This window comes from Meleagris gallopavo, chromosome 5 (assembly GCF_905368555.1).
Source record: "Meleagris gallopavo chromosome 5, MGAL_WU_HG_1.1, whole genome shotgun sequence".
Classification (NCBI taxonomy): domain Eukaryota; kingdom Metazoa; phylum Chordata; class Aves; order Galliformes; family Phasianidae; genus Meleagris; species Meleagris gallopavo.
Genome location: NC_139408.1, coordinates 33,780,780 through 33,800,168, shown reverse-complemented (window position 1 = coordinate 33,800,168; position 19,389 = coordinate 33,780,780). Strand labels below are relative to the sequence as shown.

Below are 19,389 nucleotides of genomic sequence, written 5' to 3'. Positions count from 1 at the left end.
TAATAAACATAGCGGACATGCAGGGAATGAGAAGAATGAACTGTGACGTTCAGTGCTTGATGACTGATCTACGGGAGAACATTCACTTACAACAGCTATCATTAACACCATAATAAATGTATTTATTGAGTTGGCAAACTTGGAAATATAAAGTAGTAATGTGGAGTATCTTACAAGACTCAGATAATTAAGTAACATTTTGAGTTTTGATAACAGAGTCTAGTTTATATAAATCTTTACTGACACATTTATTGTGATTTTTAAGAAAGAGATCAACTGTATTTCTTGTGTAGATGTTCTGAAAAAAACTCTATGGGGGGGGGGGGAAGTACTGTTTCTAAAGCAGAATGAGCATCAGACATTGAAGAATAGTGCAAAGAAATGCTGAAAAACATAACACATACACCAGTAATTCTTAGGGTGTCACTATTTGTTAATAAACCCACAATAACTGTTTCCTTGTTACTTATGAGTATTTTATATCTCTTATTGAAAGACAGAAGTGATGTTTTCAGAAGGAGTATTTCTAGAGGCAGAGACTCAAATCTACACAGAAATCATGCTGTCTTCTCTCAATTCCTGTACATGCTCTCTGGAGCTGTGAGTACTGGCAGACATTAATTATATAATGAACTGCTGCCTGCTCCTGCACCGGCTCTACCTAAAGCAATTGTTAATATGTGTTTTAAATATGTGCTTATTAAACAGCTACTGAGGTGTACTATGAGTAGGGCTTTGTTATGTTTGGGAAGAAACCGTCAAAGCAATTACAATAAAAAGTGCAGATGAGAATTATTAATGGATTTACAGTTTGAAACTGCATGACTATTTAGACAAGTAGATGAATATAAACACATAACCTTAATAGACAAAGCTAAATTACTGTATCAAAAACTTGTACTAAAGGTAATTTCAAATACATCTTCAGACCATCAAGCAAAGATGGCACAGAGCCAAGTATAGGAGGACTTTGATAAAGTAAAAGGATAACAGCTAGAAGCTGCAGTTGTCGTGCACTAAGGCTGTTTGTCTGTGGTCCTGAAAGGCAGTTTTGTCATTTCATTTTTGTTCAATGAAGATAGCTGGCTTTCATGAACACAGCTCCCAAAGAAAGACTTGACCTTTTCTTCAAAATATTGCTTTGTTTACTGGAACAGAAATTGTCTATGAGATCTTGAAAATGCTATGTTGATCAGACAGCTTGGTGATAGCCACAGTTAATACTGCATTTAGAAAGTAATATGACTTAATGCTCAACAAAAATATCACACATTTTAAGGTTTATTTCAGAAATGTTGATATACACAGTACTAATTACAGATTTTTTGAGAAGTTGTATTAATGAAGCTGTTATAAGTTTTAATATTATGACAAAATTACAGATTTGAAGTTATCTGAATGCTGTAGCAGTTCTTTGTCTTGTTAACATTCAGGTCATGGTGTTTCAGTCTTAATTCTGGCCAAGCTGGGACAGCTACACACGAAGAGACAGAAACGATTAAGTTGATAACATTATTCTTTCAGTACGTTAATATTCAGTTCATACAGTAAACATTTTTGTCCTACAAGCCTTGGTTATTTCTCACAACCAAAAGCATGCAAGTGATAGAATATTTAATGCATAACCCCATACAAGAGGTTCTAGGTTTCAAATCCTGAGATTTGAATAAATTTCAGCGTTAAGGCTGGTATGAACAATCAGAGTTGGTGGAACAAGGAAATTAAGCTCATTGAAGAGCTGTATGATGGTAAGCAGCATTTGTTTTTCCTCCTTCAAGTGTAACAGAACTTAGTGAATTTAGTTCTTCAAAATGTAGGTCTGAATAATTTAGGGAGGAAGTAAAAGCACAGTTGGTGACAGCTACTGGAGGGCTGAGCGCTGTGAATAATTTGTATTCTGCAGTTTTATTGGAGAGGGTCAGAAGTAATGGCATAACTTTTTTTTTTGATGCTTTTTAAAAAACAAAACAAACAAACAAACAAAAAAAACAACAAAGACTGGGGATAACCTGAAGCTCCCACAGTTCCAGTACTTCTAAACAGCAAAACTTAGGACACAGATTTCAAGACTGCAGTTGAATAGCAATTTTTAATTCTGGAGATTTGCTAGAATAGCCTGGAAAGATCCTATATTTGTGGAAAAGTGTCAGAATTTCATAACTGATTTTTTTTTCTTTTTCACCCTTTTTCTAGGTTTTATGTTAAGCTAATTACAAAGAACTATTCCAGCTGCATTGCCTGTAAGCTCCCATTGACAACACAGGCCTTCCAAAGTTAGCAACAGCGACTCCAAACCCCCCTACTTAAATCAAGTGAAGAACAGGTAACAAAACCGCATCATTTTTTCAGATCAATTTGTTTTTACAAAGACAAAAATAGAGACAAGTTAAAAACCAGTCACGGAAGTTGTAGTTATTACAGTAATAAGTACTGTTAAACTGTTAAAAGTACCTACCTGCTTTATAAACTGCGTAGCATTAAAAAGTTCACTGCAGCCATAGAGGACATGTTTGCCTTGTTTGCCCTAAGAAAAAGAAAAGATGGGAAGAAATCAAGTGTTAGGAGTAGCACAAGTGGCTTCTGGTAACTGCATACTAAAAAGTGTATTTCTCCATGATCTTTAAGTCATACAGTTCTGGCTGTGGTAGAGACAGAAAGTTTGTTATTGATTTCCATATTTGAAAACGCTTTTTTTTTTTTTTTAAAAAAAAAGAAAATTGAAACAATATTATGTTGAATTTAGTTGGATACATAATGATCCTAGTCTGCAGTGAACAGTTTGATAGTACTTTTCTGGCAACACAGCATTGTAGAAGTGAAAAAATGGTGTAATAATGCACAGTTTCAGACTGATTTTATGCCCAGCCATGGCTAATAATCCCACAGCTACTCAAAGTTTGAGTGCAGGCTCCAGCAATGTGTCTCACTATTGAATTACTTAGTAGTTACCCTTACTAGTCAGAATGGGTTGTTGATTTTGTTTTTGTCATTGATGTGATTTTAAAACAACAACAAACAAACAGAAAGCACCTTACTAGCTCTATGTGAGTGATAAATGATAAGAAGCCAGGGAACTGAGAAGACAAATACAGAATAGAGGACTCACTGACTTTTTTGTTAAAATTGCTTAAAAAAAGGCAAAACAGGAGGAACAGGAGCCTCCTCAAAATGATTTTGTTTCATAGCTGTTAACAGCTGTGCTGTTTCAGCAGAGTCACAGAACTGGATTTTAACAGTGGCTGGTGGGCACGCGCTAATTTGGGAGATGGTGATCCTGCTTCGTCTCCTCATCTTTATTAATTTGGAGCGGTTGGTGGCAATAAGTTGTTCAAGCAGAAGTTTGAACTTGGTTCTTCCCCACCTTTCAGCTACATTTAATCTTGAGGCCTGAACAGCTCTGATTTTGATCTAAACTGGAATCTTGACACTCTTATTTTCCAAAATACAAATGGGTAGCACTTACTGCTGCATAGTAACATAAACAAAAAGAAACACTAGAGATAATCGTGAAGTGAGACTGCTGCCTTTTTAGACTGCAAAATACACACTCCTGTACAATCCCAGTCTTAAAAACCCAAATTCTTCTAAAAGTGTAATTCTGAATAAAAGCATACGCATATACTCCAAGTTAATTACTCAGCACAGTTAGAGATGTATCACCCAGAAGTTAGTGGAGCCAAGCTGAAGCTGCTTAGCCATGTAAATAATGCAACACCAGTGCTTATTGTTTTGTTGTTTCGTTTTTTTAAAGCTGTGCAGAATTTGATTTTCTTGTGCGAAATGATGATGTCTAGCAGAGGCAGGCTGTCAGGCAGTACTTTTTTTTAACAATATACAAAAGGAAATAAAAGGACAAGCTAAATTTCCTTGTGCTTTGAAGTTTTGGTGATGCATTTATACATGTTGTTGGCCAATGTATCTGTTTCAAGTACAATCTTCCTAACTATGAACAATACTTGATTTATGCTGAAGTGAGATTCTAGCACAGAACTGAAAATAACTGGGTTTGAGGGTTAAGTCTCCTACAAAAACCCCCAAAATGCCAAAGCTGAACACTGCTTCTTGTTTCAGAAAGTTTTCACAGATTTTCTCTGTTTTCAGTGGCAAACTGGTAAAAACAGACAGTGCTTAAAAAAATAAAGCAGTGAATAAAATCTTTGTTGTATCTGCTTGCGAGAACAGACCTGTTGGGTTTTTTCTTCCTTTTCAGTCTGGAGAAAAACTGATTGAATTTTAGAATAATTAATAAGCTACATCTGGTGAGAAAACAGATGCTGGAACTATACCACATGCATGGAGGTATGCCAAACTGCACTGGCTAAGCCTGGAAGAGCCATCTGGTGAGGCAGCAAGTCTCCTGGGAGAAGGGTGAGGGGAATCAAGTTTTCAGTAACTTCTCTTTGTTTTTCAGAAGTGAGGGGCTAACTAAGTAAAGGTGAAGGAGCCTTTACTCCTGGAAGGTTATAACTGACTGCTGAAATAGTCTGGAGAAACATACAGCACATTTCAGCTTTAACACAGATTCCAGAACAGCAAAGAAACTGCACATCTAATCTCTGTCAGTGTTTTTGAAATTTTTGGTTCCTCCTGTCCTCTCCTTGTATTCCACGACTGTGTAACTTTCCTTTTCCTCTCTTTTTCCCAATTCTGACCAGCTCTGTTCCAAAACAGCTGCCTGCTAGAGGAAGAAAACAGCCTTGTGCAGTTCTGATTTCATGTACTGTAGGATATATTGGAACAGGAACGTAAAACTCTCAGGTGCTTGGTACATGGAAAAATACTTCTTAGTTACTGATGTTGCATATGTATTGTTTTCAGGGAAAAGCCTTGATAGAAGCATAGTGGGGTAAAACCTAGAAGGAAGCGTCGTATTTTGCTGCTCTTACCTAATTCAAAACTTCATCAAGTTTTCATTTGTTTCCTTTTTACACCTGGAAAGTGCTTCTACCTCATCTCTGCTCCCAAAGGAATTCTAAAGATTTGGTTGGTTGGTTTTTTTTTTTTTCAGCTGTTTTTTGGTGTACGTACATTCCATTTAGGCTGGCCGGGTGGAACTAGAGCCTTCACACCCTTACCCCCCCATTAATTACACAGCTGGTTCCATATTTTTTTCTTTGTACATCATACGATTTCTACACAGAATCAAATGATCCAGCATGCTGAGAATGAACTGCCTGTTACTCACAAGTGAAAACTTCTAAACGTAGCCAGGTAATAAGTGTTAAGAGATTGATGCTCTTTGCTCTGATAGGTGGCATACTGCTTGCATTCAGAATTGCAACGTGAACAAAAATGCCAGAAACAATAACTAGCATTCTAAAATAATCATCCCTGTTTTCTACTGAATTCTTACATACATTTTTCCCTGCACTGTATGCATAGTACCAATGTAACCACTAATTTCATTAAACTTAATCTTCCAAATACTAAATGTTACAGAAAAATTGCTGAAACTGGTTTATATCAGTAAGTTAGAAACTACAAGCAGAAGTACACATACCTTTATGTAGTCAATAAGATTTTGATATTCAATATAATTGCCTCCACCAACTACGAAGACTATTGCCTAAAATACAACATGAACACATTCAGAACATGTAATCAGATTCTTAATATTGCAGTAGTGAAGTATATACCCACATCGGTTAATACAACTAACACTATCTTCATCATGCTTCAGTCTAAGTAAGAACCCAGCACAGATTAAGTAGCTTTCTACCTGCAAGAACATGAGGTTTTTTTACTGGGATGCAAAATAACAAGTATTTCTTTTCTTTGTCCTACTAAGAAATAGGTGAAACGTTGCATTTTTGTGTGGAGATGGCTCCAGTTTCAGTATTTTTGTGGATGCTTGAGAACTAATTTGAGAAACAAAATATTTCTATTTATTAAAAAAAAAACACTTCTTCACTGTCTTTCCCCTTCCTACTTAGTACTGTAACACTTCCATTCTTTGCATTAACATTCACTATCCAGTATCGTCTGATGTAGCCTCTATCACTATCATTTTTGGTATGGCAGCTCCATGTGACACAAAAGTATTTTTTTTTGCTCAGGAGGACAGATAATTCAGAGACATGCATACAGTGCTGAGGCAAACTTAATAAAGAACTTAAATTCATGGCCAACACTACTGTTTAAGACTGAAAAGAGAATTAAATTTAGAGAGCACTGTAAAAGTCTGGTATAAAAATAGGGGTGTTAAATTACTGAGTACTCAAATATGGTGTTATTACATTACTATAATTATCTCCAGAAGCATTTTTGAGATTTTCCCCCCCCCACTATTATTTAATGCTTACACAGCTTGCTGAAGATGGAGAGACTTTTTGAGAATGGCAGCTCACTACAATATCGAGGTAAGCAGACTAAGTGATTATTGCAAACCAAGGTCTCTTCCTTCCTTTATTACCAAAAAATGCTGTTTTCCTTTTTTTTTTTTTAAATACATGCACACTGACAAGTAACTTCTACGTGACTCACCTCCTGGAATGGATTTTTGTTTCGTGGAACTGAGCTATAAAGAAAGAAAAACACCTACAACTTAAATCTTATAAACATAAATGTCTAATATTTGCATTTTTAGTATTAGTACCTGTGTTTATAGATTACTAAATTATATTAGACAAAAATGTAAAGTGCAATGCAGAAAGGCAAGTATTGTTCATCAGAGCTATTAAATAATTATTTTTCAAGAAAAGTAATCATTCTTGTATAGGAACAAACACACAAAGTGAATAACTTTACCTTCCTCAGTTTTAAGGTTGCTGTTTGAATCATGAGTTTTATAACAATGCGCTGCTAGCTAGGAGCACAACCACAGTGAGACACTGATGCAGTTGTTACTCCTGTGTGATCAGCATCTTTGTGATGCCTGCATTTCTGCTTATGGATGCTTCAGAATCTCAGAAATGACTATCAGCAGCAGGTACACGTTTTGCTGTCAGGTGTTACAGCAACATCAGAATTGATAGTTGGGAAAAATCCTCAAAATCTTATAAAAGCAGCATGAAAAAAAGTTGCAATACAGCTGTGATAATACTTTACAATGAAACATTCACATTCTCTGAAATTTGCTTTCCATTATTACTTAATGCTATTGAAAATTTAAATTCCATGATTCAAGAACAGATGGAATCTGGACAGATGAAATTCTTATTTAATGCAAATAACTAAAAGCAGAGGTATATATTCATTGAGTAATAAACCTCTAAAATTAAATGAGCCAGTAGCTCTCCCACAGCTCAGATGAATGTTGTTTTTAGAAAGCATTTTAAAAATTACCATCTCTGTAATTGGAAGTGAGGTTATCAGCCATAGATACTGCTCCCAGAAGCAGAAGACAGAACTCTGTAAACTTCTAGTGCAATTCCTCTTTCGTTCTTACAGTTTACCAGTGAAGTGACTTCCCCTTCATGTATGTGCACATGAACTTACACATGCACCTGTCTATACAGGAGCAAACACGGCCTGTTTTGTTCTCACAAATCTACTGGATGATCACTAAGACAGGGTTGTACTCAAATTGAAATTTTGGTGGGCTACTCAGTGACTTTTTAATTTAACAGTGTAAAAACAGTTTCAAAGAAACCAAGCAGTATTTTAAAAAAAATTCTAACATTAATTACTGTTAAATACCATTATACATTCCTGTGACTGGCGTACAAATTAGCAGCATGTTCAGTCACTGGAACAAGAATTTTCTTTTTGACAGAAACATATCTGGTTGATCCAGATTTCAGTTGTGATTTCCTTCCATATCAACCATCTCGTCTTAAAATGAATAGTTAAGAGATCTTCAATAACATAAGAATTATTTCAAGTTAGCCTTTTCCCAGAGAAGGAAATGAGCAAAACTGCCAGTAAACTCACCTGTCACTGCCTCGTAGCATCTTGGGGTCAAAGTATCGGTAGTCATCTGTCTCCTATTCAAAAGAATGTTTAAATCTCAAAAGATACGAATTTTGGCTCATTAATTTCTGCATTTGTTCCATGAAATGGCAATCAGTCAAACCACCATGATTTCCCAATTCCAGCGGATGCATCACTCCAAGTTAATTGGGGTGTGCACACATAATATTTGTATATAATTGAACCAGAAAAGCATAAACAGAGAGAAACTGTTTCTGATTCAGCTACAATTGACTATTACACAATTTCCAAGATATACTTTGGTTGGTTGCATAATAAATCCCAACAGAAAAGCAATATGTAGAAAGAGCTGTCACCAGCTTTAGAGGAACATCAGGCGGTTAGTTATGATTGACTTACAAATGCTAACATTTTCCAGGTTACGGAGATCTGCTAGTGATTTAATACCATAAACCAAAATGCTTCTAAGGCAATGAATACAAAATACAAGATAGATCAAAATCTGCTACTGTTACGAAACTTTCCCCTTTTCATTTCATGATTTATGACTGCTATTAAACCAAAATTAAGCTTGTGAGGAAGAAATGAGTTCCACAAGAATTTGAAAAGTTTGACTGTCTAAAGTATAAAAGTTTTTTTTTTTTTCTCTTCATGCAAAACAGTGAGGCACTTCCAATATTTTTACTGGCAACAAGCAGGGTTTTTACCAAGTCGTACAGATGAAAAACAAAGCTTCTTAATAACTGCTTCTGACAACTGCTTGGCTTTAGTCTGTTTCTGTACTGCAGTTTCATCCAGGTATTTCACATTATGGATGAAGTGTATGTGAATCTGAATTGGATTTCAGCTGGGTGCTTAACAAGCAAGATCTCTTTTCTGTGGAACAAATAGTCTTCTAGTAGTAGAAAATTAGCTGGGGGATTTACTAGTGCACACAAGGCATATCTCTACATAATATTACAAAACGTTTAGTATACATGCAGCAGTTAGACATAAAGAAAATATAATTTGATATTAAGGACCTCTGCAATTACATAAAATAAATCTTATCATCACATGTATCTTATTAAAGAATTTAATTTTAAATCTAATTTCACACTGACGATATATAAATGCATTTATACTCTCCACTGGAAATTTCAGCGACAGTTGCCAAGTCTGCCCCCATTCATGACCTTGGAGCCTGGTTTGTAGTGGTGGTACAGCAGCTCTAAAAAGCGAGAGCTAGAAACATGTGGAAAGCACTAGACAAGACTGAGAGGTATTTGAGAAAACTTCAGCAGGGAATCTCTGATTTTATTTCAGGCATTAGTCTGTAATTCCTTCTAATTATCAGCGTTAAACAAATAAGATCAAAAACATTTTCTCATTATTACTTCTGAGTACCTCTCCTGTGGGCATAAAATTAAATAAATACTAAATTGACACTGGAAAAGTGGCCAACAAATAGCAATGTGTTATGTTTATTTTCCTTCTTGAATTTACTTACTCAAAGAGTATGTGTTAGGACTCCTTCTTAAAGGCTTGCCTGGTCCCCTATGACTTACAAAGTAAGACTTCCTGTTTTGGATCAGGTATTCTCATCTTCGACATGATAGAGAATCATGAACTCTCTAACAGATAGACTGAAACAATCTCTCCTTTTTCAAGTGAGAAGATCGGTGTTTTCTTGAAGACAGCTGTAGCAGAAATGCAAAGTCACAGCCTGAAGCAGTGACTGAGAACTTGGTGGGAAGGCAGGGCCAACCCAGGGGAGCTCAGGTGGATGCAGTGCACCTGAGTGACCAGAAGGGGTGGAACCAGAATCTACCCCTTCCCAGACTTCATTTAAGGATCAGCAGTAGAGATGAGCGCATCTCTTGCTGGAGATCCCTATCTACCTGAGGCCTTCTAAAGGTAAGAGCTTCTTTCCTCTGTTCCTGTGCCCATGGCTGTTACATTTGAGTCCTCACTCGATCAGCCTCGGAGCTTGCTGCTCACTGTCACTTGCTGCCCTTTCCTTTGTATTACATTAGCAAAGTCATCTTGGCTGTCTTCTCTGACTACAAGGTGAGAGTGTCATATCAGCAACAGGAGAACATATGAATTGTAAACTTCTCCAGCTAAGTTCCTAAACTTGGAGCCTGAGGAAGCTAGCATTTATTTTCAAATTTAAGTTTAAGTTTAAGTTTTCAACTACCAGCTTTTAACTTCTGATTTCCATATTAAGTGTTCTGAGTGACCTCTACTGGTTGACCAGGTACATCAACCTTGTACATCTTTTCGAAGTCCTACAAATAGGGACAACAATCTACTCTGCTGCTGAAAATAACACCTATTTATTTCTACCTAACAATCACGACTCGCTACCTATAAAGTACAATTAAAGAAAGCTACTTATAGAGTGGTTATTTACCTATGCTTCTATTATTTACCTGCCTCTACATATTGCTAATATCTGAAGCAGCAAGTAGACTATTCTAAATCTACTGTATTTTGCTACTTTCCATGCACACCTACCTATGTTTCTGTCATAACCACTGCAGTACGGAGCCCACCCTGAAACCTCTTTGTCCTGGATAGCTGACAAGTGAACTGCTAACTCATACAAGCATACACTGTTAAACATAAAGATGGACTGCTGGATACAAATAGTACTAGCAGACCAGCTCTGAATAATGCAAAAATTCAGCTAGAATTGCAAAAATCCATGTGTTCTTTGTACTACATTTATTTTTGTACTATTTTTCCTTAACAAGAGGAATTTGAAGGGGTTTATCATACCTCTACATATACAGACAACTAATGTGAGATATTACCATTTTTATATCTCGTGAGATTATGATCTCATTAAAATGAGAAACAGTCATTAAAGTTGTTCTGAAAAAAATCACCTGAAAGTCATTTTCATTTTTTTTTTCAAAGCCATTTTTAAAGGTTGAGTGTCTGCCACATCATATTACTATTTTATGTATAGGATGGTCACATCAATGGTTCATTGAAGGAATTTAAAAAAAAAAAAAAAAGGCTTAGATAAAGATTTTTGGCTATTTTTAGCTGTACATTCTAGCACTCTTCTTGACTGTGCACAATCAAAGCTTTGTTAATGTTGGCAAGTTTAAGATTTCACAGGAACAACGGGAAGAGTGGACGTTCCCAACAAAGCAAGCAACCAAACTGGTTTCAAATGAAAGACTGCTAAAATATTTTCCTCTAAAAAGCAAAGTTTCAAAGATGAGGGAAGGAAAACTTTCCGTACTAACCCTGTTCCTATCTACTTAACTTTTAATACTGTGCTCTTAAAAAAAATCCCTTTGATTCAAGAACAATTTTAGACCATTGTTTAACTTCTACAAATTCAGGAGCAACAGAAGATCAGTATAATACAAAAGCTCAGTTGAGCCTTCCTCCCTCCTACTTCCCCCCCCCCAGTAAAAAAAGATAGTTTGAAACACTATCAAACGTCATGATTAAGATACTACTTTTATGCTAAATAAATTGTATGGAATAATTATGAAAATGTTTCTATTGGTGAAATAAAGCACTGCATTATTGTGAACAAAGAATAGGTATGGTATATTACCATTACAAAGCCTAAAGATTTCATTGGACAAATTATCTCTTTGACAATTACCTACTTGACAATTATCTCTTATGTGAAAGCAGTTATACTCACTGGGTTTGACTTCATCTCCATAAGGTTGTCCAATATACGTGTGACTGGCAAATTCTACAAAACAAAACATGAAATTAATGAAATACTGAATTGCTTACTAAGCCTTATCCAGAGGATAATCAACAGAACATTTGAAACTACTTTAAACTGTTTGGCTCTTACGTTTTGAAGAAGCTGAACGATACCAAAGTAGACAATAACTGTTCTGTACAGAAAGCAATTCAGGTGATGGTACTGCAATCTTTTATTTTTTAAGTAATTACTTCTCAAAGCTGAAGTGCTTCCTCAGCAGTCAACACTCAGCATAAGACTCCCTCCACCCCAACTTCTTTGTTTCAAGAAGCTGCCAGCTTCACTTCAGAATTCTGGAAATTCCATCATGAACAGGTGCCCAGGAAGTGCCATGTTGCACAGCTGTATATGCACTGCCATCTCAGAACCTTCCAACAATGGAGACAAAATAATGTTTACTTCACGGGCTTCATGATGTTACACAATGGAAATGTTTAGCAACATGGCTTATTTGATCTAGGTTCTTTTCCTAGGTGCTTTTTTTTTTTTCTTTTCTTTTTTTTCCCCTTTTTTTAAAGACTGGCTAAATTTCAGCTAACAGTTAGAAAGCACTATTTCTCACTTTTGCACATTCCAAGAGCCTCAGCTTACAAATTCTACATTCCTAAGCCATGCTCTACTAAATTCACACTGGACAAATTGCCACTGTAATAGTCAATTACAACAGCATTTCTGCTGTTTACTGGGAAAGGAACTCCAGGAATTTTAAATTCTCCTGGTGCTAACAGTCTATACAATGTACTGATAGTTAATATGTCATTTATGGACGTAACTGTACAGTTAGCTAACTACTGTAATTTCTAACAGTTGGGTCATCAAGTCCTTTGACTTTATTATGTCTTGTATTAAATTATTTACTAGTTCCGGGGGAAGTTCAGTTTCCAAAAGTGTGTGTGGAATTCAGAGTAGCACTTGCAGATCACAGAATAGAACAGTTTGGGTTGGAAAGGACCATCATTGAAAGGATCATTGAATTCCAACTCCCCTACTGTAGGCAGGGATACCTCGCACCAGACCAGACAACAAAATGCCTGAGATACATGTAATGAACAGTGCTTTCTGTAAACCAAACTAACCCTCTCCCTCTGTTCAGCCAAGAAAAGTCTCACATCTAGAGGTGTTTTCTACTGGGCAATACAAATACCAAGCCAGACTAGGAAACTCAGTAACTGCACTAGCCTACAACACCTTAAGGATTTAACTTGTAATGCAAAATATCCTGGAATCATGTTGGCAGAGATTATTTTTTGCTGCTAGTTCTAATTCAGTTTCAATAGCAACATAATGCTTCTGAATCTTAGAAAAAGTACTTTATCCAATTTTAGTAGAAGAGTGACTACTGTAACAAGTGCAATATTCTACTTCAGTCCTTTTATTACAGCTAATAGGAAGCCTTCATGGAAAAAATTTTCTTCCTCATTAGTAAACATATCTAAAGTAGAGAAGTGGAGTCTCATTATGTTAGACTTCTGTCAGCTGGAGGTTTCTAGGACACTACTTCATAATTATATCAGTAAAGCTCTTTTCCTGACATAGACTAGATGATCTTAGGTCTTTTCCAATCTTAACGATTCTGTGATTCTAATCATCCACCTATGTAACTTCCAATACAAACTCACGACATACAGGGCAACAAAATTAATTTTGCATTATGAACTACTAATTGCATAATAAACATGGGTCATGCTGAAAATGGCATCTCTTGTTTATCTCACCAGAAACTACAACAGATACAAAGAGAGGAACTCTCTTAACAGAGGAAGTTCTCAGCTACAAAGCACTGTTTTTCAACATAGTCTACATTAGCTCTGTGTTTTTGTCAGCCATGAGCAAGAGTTTGCGTGCCACGCTCGTAAAAATCCACTGGAGGGGACCTGCTGGCGCACTGCTGAAACTGACCACCCATGGCCTCACTGTGCTCACATCCACTGCTTGGTCTCCACAAACACTCAGCGAACATCACTAATGACAATGGGTGCCATTTTTTCCAGACTCCTCCTCTGCCACTGTAGGCCGCCATAATAAAATATAGAAGGCGTCACTTTCAGAGCAGGCCTCACAATATGACAGAGGTAACAAAAATAATTTCCCTCCGTGTTCACAACTGCTTGACAATGCATGGTCTGTAAACTTACTTGCTGCTTCAGTACCAAGTTCTTCACACCTTCCATCACAAACTGTGATCCTGTATTCATAACACGTGAAAAGAGACTGAAAACCAAAACAACATTGCAAATGAAAAAAGAAAACGTTACATATAATTTTTAAGCTTAAAATTAATATCCAATTCCTATTAAAGCCAATGCAACAAAAGTACTAATTCAATTTTTCATGAAATAAGCTATTTTTCAAACCGCAAGGCAACCAAGTATTTGGGAATACACCTATAATTTAGCAGTTAGATTCTCAACTATCAATGGGAGCCTTGTGTTCTACTCTCTGATCCACTGAATAGTTCAAGCCTTCAGTAGTGGAAGGATTTGAATGCTCCATTTCTTTCTTTTTCCAACCTAAGAAAACAGAAAGAATTCTGATACTGACATGAGAAAATCAGTAACTGTGCTGTGACAGTCTCCTTATGACAGCACACTTCTGAATGTACAGCTGGTAACGAGGAATCTCTGTGGATTATGTACAGCCATTACCTTCTCATTCTGTGTCTTAAAATAACCAACTACACTCTCTCCAGGAGATCCTAAGAAAAATAAGTGCATTCTTGCTTCTTGCCCTAGAGATGACCCATTTTGAATACACAGGGCTGTTTTTGTTTCCTGCCATGGATTAAATAAGGCTGAGCATGCTGGCTGTCTTAGTTTCTTGCTGAATTCTCCTATGAGAGCCTGTACACTTCATGTGAAGGTAACAGGAATTGCTATATTAAGTTACTTTCTGTATTTAGCCACGTATCCCTTTTTTTTTTCTTCTTTTTTTAAATGCAAGTCCCATGCACTGTTAATGGGAGCTAAGTAATTTAAGAAACAAATTTTTCAAATAGGGAAATGTTTTATTCAAGGCTGCATATGACACTAACTACACTTTCAGTACTACTAAAATAAACCAGAAGAACCCAAAGGTTTACTGACATTAATCAAAAACATACCCCAAAGGTTTAGGCGTAGAGTTTCCATAGCTGGTTGGAGCTGAAGCCATCTTAGTGAAAGCCCTATGAAAGCAGGGGTAGAAATCAAATGCTTCATCTCATGGTACATCCTGCTGTACAGTGTTCCACTCCAGTCATTTGAAAGTGAAAATACTTATGCTTCTCAAACTGTTTCTGGAAGAAACTATTTCTCATGTGCATCCCCCTTGTCTACATCTACAATGATTAAGGAGCTGAAAGGAATTAGATTTTGTATTTAATAGGAATTTATTTTTATAAGATGTACAGTAACTGATAGGCAGTGCAGCCCTTTGGCATGAACCACAAAATCTGGAGGCTGAGCAAACCCAACTTTTCACCAAATTCAAAGCATTTTTTCTGTCTTGGATAATTAAGAACACTGATATGCATCACACTGAGTAGGGTTCTGGCATTATTAGAGTTCCACTGTAAAGTAACATTTTGCATGTATTACCATAACAATGACAGCAAAGATTATGCCAGAATAAATGTTTATGGATAATTTACACTGTATGATACCCACACTGAATTCTGTAAAGTTACCCCAATTACAGCCTCACATAGGAAAAAAAAGGAAATTACTCACTTCCACTGTTTTATGTAGCTCAGAGGAGCTAGATTACAACCCGCATCCATCAGTGCTTTTTTATACTGGTCCAAATCAATCTGAAATTATGAAGTGGAGAATTGCAACAGGTTTAAACTACTCTTAACTCTCTCTATGTGGAATACAAGATTACATTAACTTCACTGATACTGTAACTTTGCTTATTTAATATTTAGATAAAAAGCAATTATTAATCCCATCCTCTACCAAGTACAAAAATACAACTTAGATGTAAATGCACAGGATTTAATTCTTAAAATTTAAATACAGTTAAGTTTAGTGAAAGCTACTTGTAGCAAATGCATTTTAAGGAAACAGTTTACAGTATCTACATCCTTCGGAAATGTGACCGCATTGTGGTTTATGTACAGTGTCACAACAGCAGCCAGTGAAAATGAACATTCTGAACTGAATGTTTCAAAAGACGATCTTCCTTCTTACTAGTCATGCTTATCCTTCATGGTAGTACCTAATGCTTGACAAACAGGTTCTCTGAAAACACTAGAGAATTTATTTTAAGTTTTTGTATTACCTGGGCATATCATGCTTCTGTTCATAGAGAAGCAGAAATACCTACTCAAGGCTGATCAAACAGAGAAAAGCCCATGTGGTAAAATGAGGTGTCATGAATTGTAAAGAATGTACCTCTGAAGGTGCCTGAGATGAGCTGATGTAATAGATAAGAAATAGTCGCATTTTGTCTTCGGGAGTTCCTGCTGCAGTGAAACACACAATAAAAACTGTAACTATGCAGTGTTAATTGCCCTTCGATGTACACATATAATAACCATTACTATAAATAAAGGTCTGAATTTTATATGTATTATCTCTCCTCATGGCTTTTTTCAGTACACACAGCAGTAAAAGACATTCAGCAATTTTATTTAAAAATTATTAATAAGGTCACTGTTTCTGAAGGAGTTACACCTGCCACATCTGCTTGTAGCAAACACTGCTCTGTAGGTAAGGGTAACATAGTTAGTTACCTCCCGGCATTATGTCTAGCTTTAGGAGTGAACTGCAAGCATTTAACAGACAGTAGAACCGTGAAAGAGACTGAAGAAAAGCATGAAAATACAAGCCGCAGCATTCTTTTTTTTCAGCTCTACAATTTGTTTATGCAGCTCTAGAGTTGGCTGTACTGAAACAGCCGAGAGCTGAAAAAGCACTTATGTTTGAACCTTTGGTCAGGAAAAAAAACACTGAACTTCCAACTTGTCTCTGGGAAGGATTTCACCTCCTGAATTATTAGCACACCACTTCCTTGGAGAAAAAGATTACAACAAATGTTTGGGAAGCATTATCAATGGGAATCAAAATTCATCTCTGCCAGATCAAACACAAGATCTGACCATCCTTGTGTTCCTTAGACTATAACCAACTATGTCAGAATTCAAACAGCATCTACTTTTTTTCTAGAAGAGAACCACAAATAATAGAGAACAATTCTCAAAGTAAATGTTTCAAATCTGTAATCCAGCACTTCAGTAGAAAAGCTTGCTTGCTGCCTTCAGTTGCAGGTCAATGTTTTAAAAAAATACGCTGTTCCGTACTCAGGGAAGAGAAAAATGCTTCCCAGCTATGGAATATAGATCATGACAGCAGGGGATCACCTAATCCAATATGCAGCTTTTGTTTATAAGCAAGCACATATTTAGACTGGCAGAAGCCTCTCTCATAGTAAGCACTATCATAACGAACATTCATGACTTGATTCAACTGTTTCCAGAACAGAAAGTTTTAATAACCTTCAACAAATACCAGTAAGCCAGAAGATCAAAAACTGAAAAACTTTGTATCATAGGAACCAACAAACAGCTTTCATGGTAAACATCACTTTGGAGTCAACTTGGCTAAAACTGCACTCTGCATGTCCTGAAGAGACACTGTAAGAGAACCTGGTTTCTGTAGCTGATTCAGACACTTTGTTTCCAACTTGCCAGTTTATAGCTTATGGCAATACCTGCTGGAACAGGATAGCATTTCCCTCACTGAGCACGTTTACCATGCCTGCAAAACTCCTGGGAGGTTTGTGCTCACAAAAGTGTCTTGCTTAGACATGAGCAGGTGATATTTTCTCCTACCAAAAAAAATAAATAAATTCAAAACAAATGCTTAGATTATATCATGTACACTTATATAAATCTTAGGAAAACACTTTTTCTCTTCTTCTTCTGGCAAAAGTAATTGAAATGTAGTGCTGGTATAAAACACAGCTGTGATAAACAGTTGCAAAACCAAGACAGGCTGCTTGTAAAGTGCTTCCCTTTTTTTTTTCCTAAGCCATGGTCTGTGACAGACTGGGAGGAGGACAGGGATGATAAATGTTCTATTTGAGGTTTGTCAAGTTAAGTTTCCTGCAGAACAACTTTATTTTCAATGGGAAGTCATCAGAGCTACTGCTTCACTAATGGAGAAAAGCAAAATCAGTAATTCTGGTTTTAGTACCACTCCAGGATACAGTGATATCCCCTGAACTGGGAAACAGCTAATTGCCATGAATGGTAAATTGCTAATAGACAGCAAAAATGGGAGGACAAAGCAGGTAAGTGCTCAGGGCTGCTGCTGTGAAGAGCTCTGCAAGTATCACTGTCCATAAGGCAAGTGCCCACAGATCATACAAACAAATATTCACCACTCAGTGTGCTGGAAGACTTGATGCATTAGTCCTTCAAAGTACATGTTCCTTGTTGGTATCTAACAGCAAATCACACAATTGGAAGCTATCTAGTTTTGCAAGACAGCATACATTGAAAAAAACATGGTACTTAAATCCTTTTGTTTCATCAGTGTCTTTTATCTAGGCGAAGTATATAAAATGCTGATTAGTTACTATCAACAACTGAATGGCTAGTTTATAAAGAAAACTCTAGCTTAGATGTCTAATATTTTCCTTGTGGACACCCAGGATATTCATTGTTAAAAGGTTCTAGTGACAGTTATGTGAGGCCACTGCCTCTATGCTACGGCACTGTGAAAAGCCGAGAACACATTCTGGTTTCAGCCTTTTACAGAACAGTTCCCAGGGATTCCTGCCGATAGAGAACCCAAGTACCAGCCAGTGTGTAAAGCTTTAGTATGTAGTAACCTGACATGAATCAACTGGAAAGCTCTGTTGCTGGGTGCTGTTAACAGATCTGCCACAGCAGTGTGAAGGCACATCAAACCCCCATCTGTCTGTCAGCCAGCTGGCAAGTTTATAGCTTGATTCCCTTTTCTCCACCATCTTAGCACCCACCTCTTCCCCCACCTCCCAAGCAAAGGCTACCTATCTACACTTATCTAAGCAAATCCAGTGAAATGCCCTGTTCCATTCTGGCTTTATGATGTGTGGGATTCTAAAGAACCAGCGCTGTTCAGAACACACAATTCCACACTGTATTAGTAAATACTTGAGAGGCAAGGAAGTTAAAATCTTATGGCCTTCAGCAACATAGAATTAGAAATGGACTTTTGTGGAACTGCAGAAGTCACCATTTTTAAAATATATTACTCAGCCTATTAATAAACACGCTAGACCACTACTGGAATCAATGACAAGCTGTTTCCTATATACACACATATGCTCTTTACCACCCACAAAGTTATAGCACATGTTTATTGCATCTCAAAGCATGCTGACACCAAGTTCAGATTTAAAGTACTCACCATCTGGGTCAGAAATCATGTCCAGCAGAGATTTATCCAGAGTAGATTTGCTCATTATTTTTTCCTCGTACTCAAAATACACATCCAGCTTTCTTGTCTGTGTAAGAATAAGTGTTAGAATTTATTAACTCTAACTAATTCTTCATACTGTGACAAATATTTCTTTATTTCTTTCCTCTTTAAAAGGTTTTAGTCATCACAACTGTTTTAAAAAAATGTTTTTAAATAAATTGCCAGAAAAAAAAAAAAATGCTTACCATTTTCAACCTCAGAAAATTGACACTACTCTCACAGTAGAAGTGAAAATGCAAGTTAACCAAAGGAGGTCTGATGTACAAATATTAAACTGGAAGAGGATCTTTGTTTGAAATTCTGCTTTTGCTGCAGCTGCAAACTTCATGCCATCATACATAG

The 19,389-nt window shown here is 36.6% G+C and overlaps 1 protein-coding gene across 2 annotated transcripts in view; it reads right to left on the bottom strand.

Annotated features, from left to right (window-relative positions):
• Positions 1-1,265: 1,265 nt before the first annotated feature.
• SCFD1 (sec1 family domain containing 1) overlaps positions 1,266-19,389 on the bottom strand; it is a 44,314-nt gene continuing 26,190 nt past the window's right edge. The window contains exons 15-25 of one of the 2 annotated variants that reach the window (XM_085225146.1): positions 18,976-19,072; positions 15,973-16,043; positions 15,307-15,386; positions 14,700-14,762; positions 13,735-13,810; positions 11,528-11,581; positions 7,873-7,925; positions 6,484-6,517; positions 5,501-5,566; positions 2,456-2,524; positions 1,266-1,474 (exon numbers count right to left, since the gene is read on the bottom strand). In XM_085225146.1, the coding sequence (XP_085081272.1) occupies positions 1,451-1,474; positions 2,456-2,524; positions 5,501-5,566; positions 6,484-6,517; positions 7,873-7,925; positions 11,528-11,581; positions 13,735-13,810; positions 14,700-14,762; positions 15,307-15,386; positions 15,973-16,043; positions 18,976-19,072 (687 nt within the window). In that variant the 3' untranslated portion in view covers positions 1,266-1,450. Of the gene's footprint in view, positions 1,475-2,455; positions 2,525-5,500; positions 5,567-6,483; positions 6,538-7,872; positions 7,926-11,527; positions 11,582-13,734; positions 13,811-14,699; positions 14,763-15,306; positions 15,387-15,972; positions 16,044-18,975; positions 19,073-19,389 lie in introns of those variants that run through there. The other variant, XM_085225147.1, reaches the window with a different exon arrangement.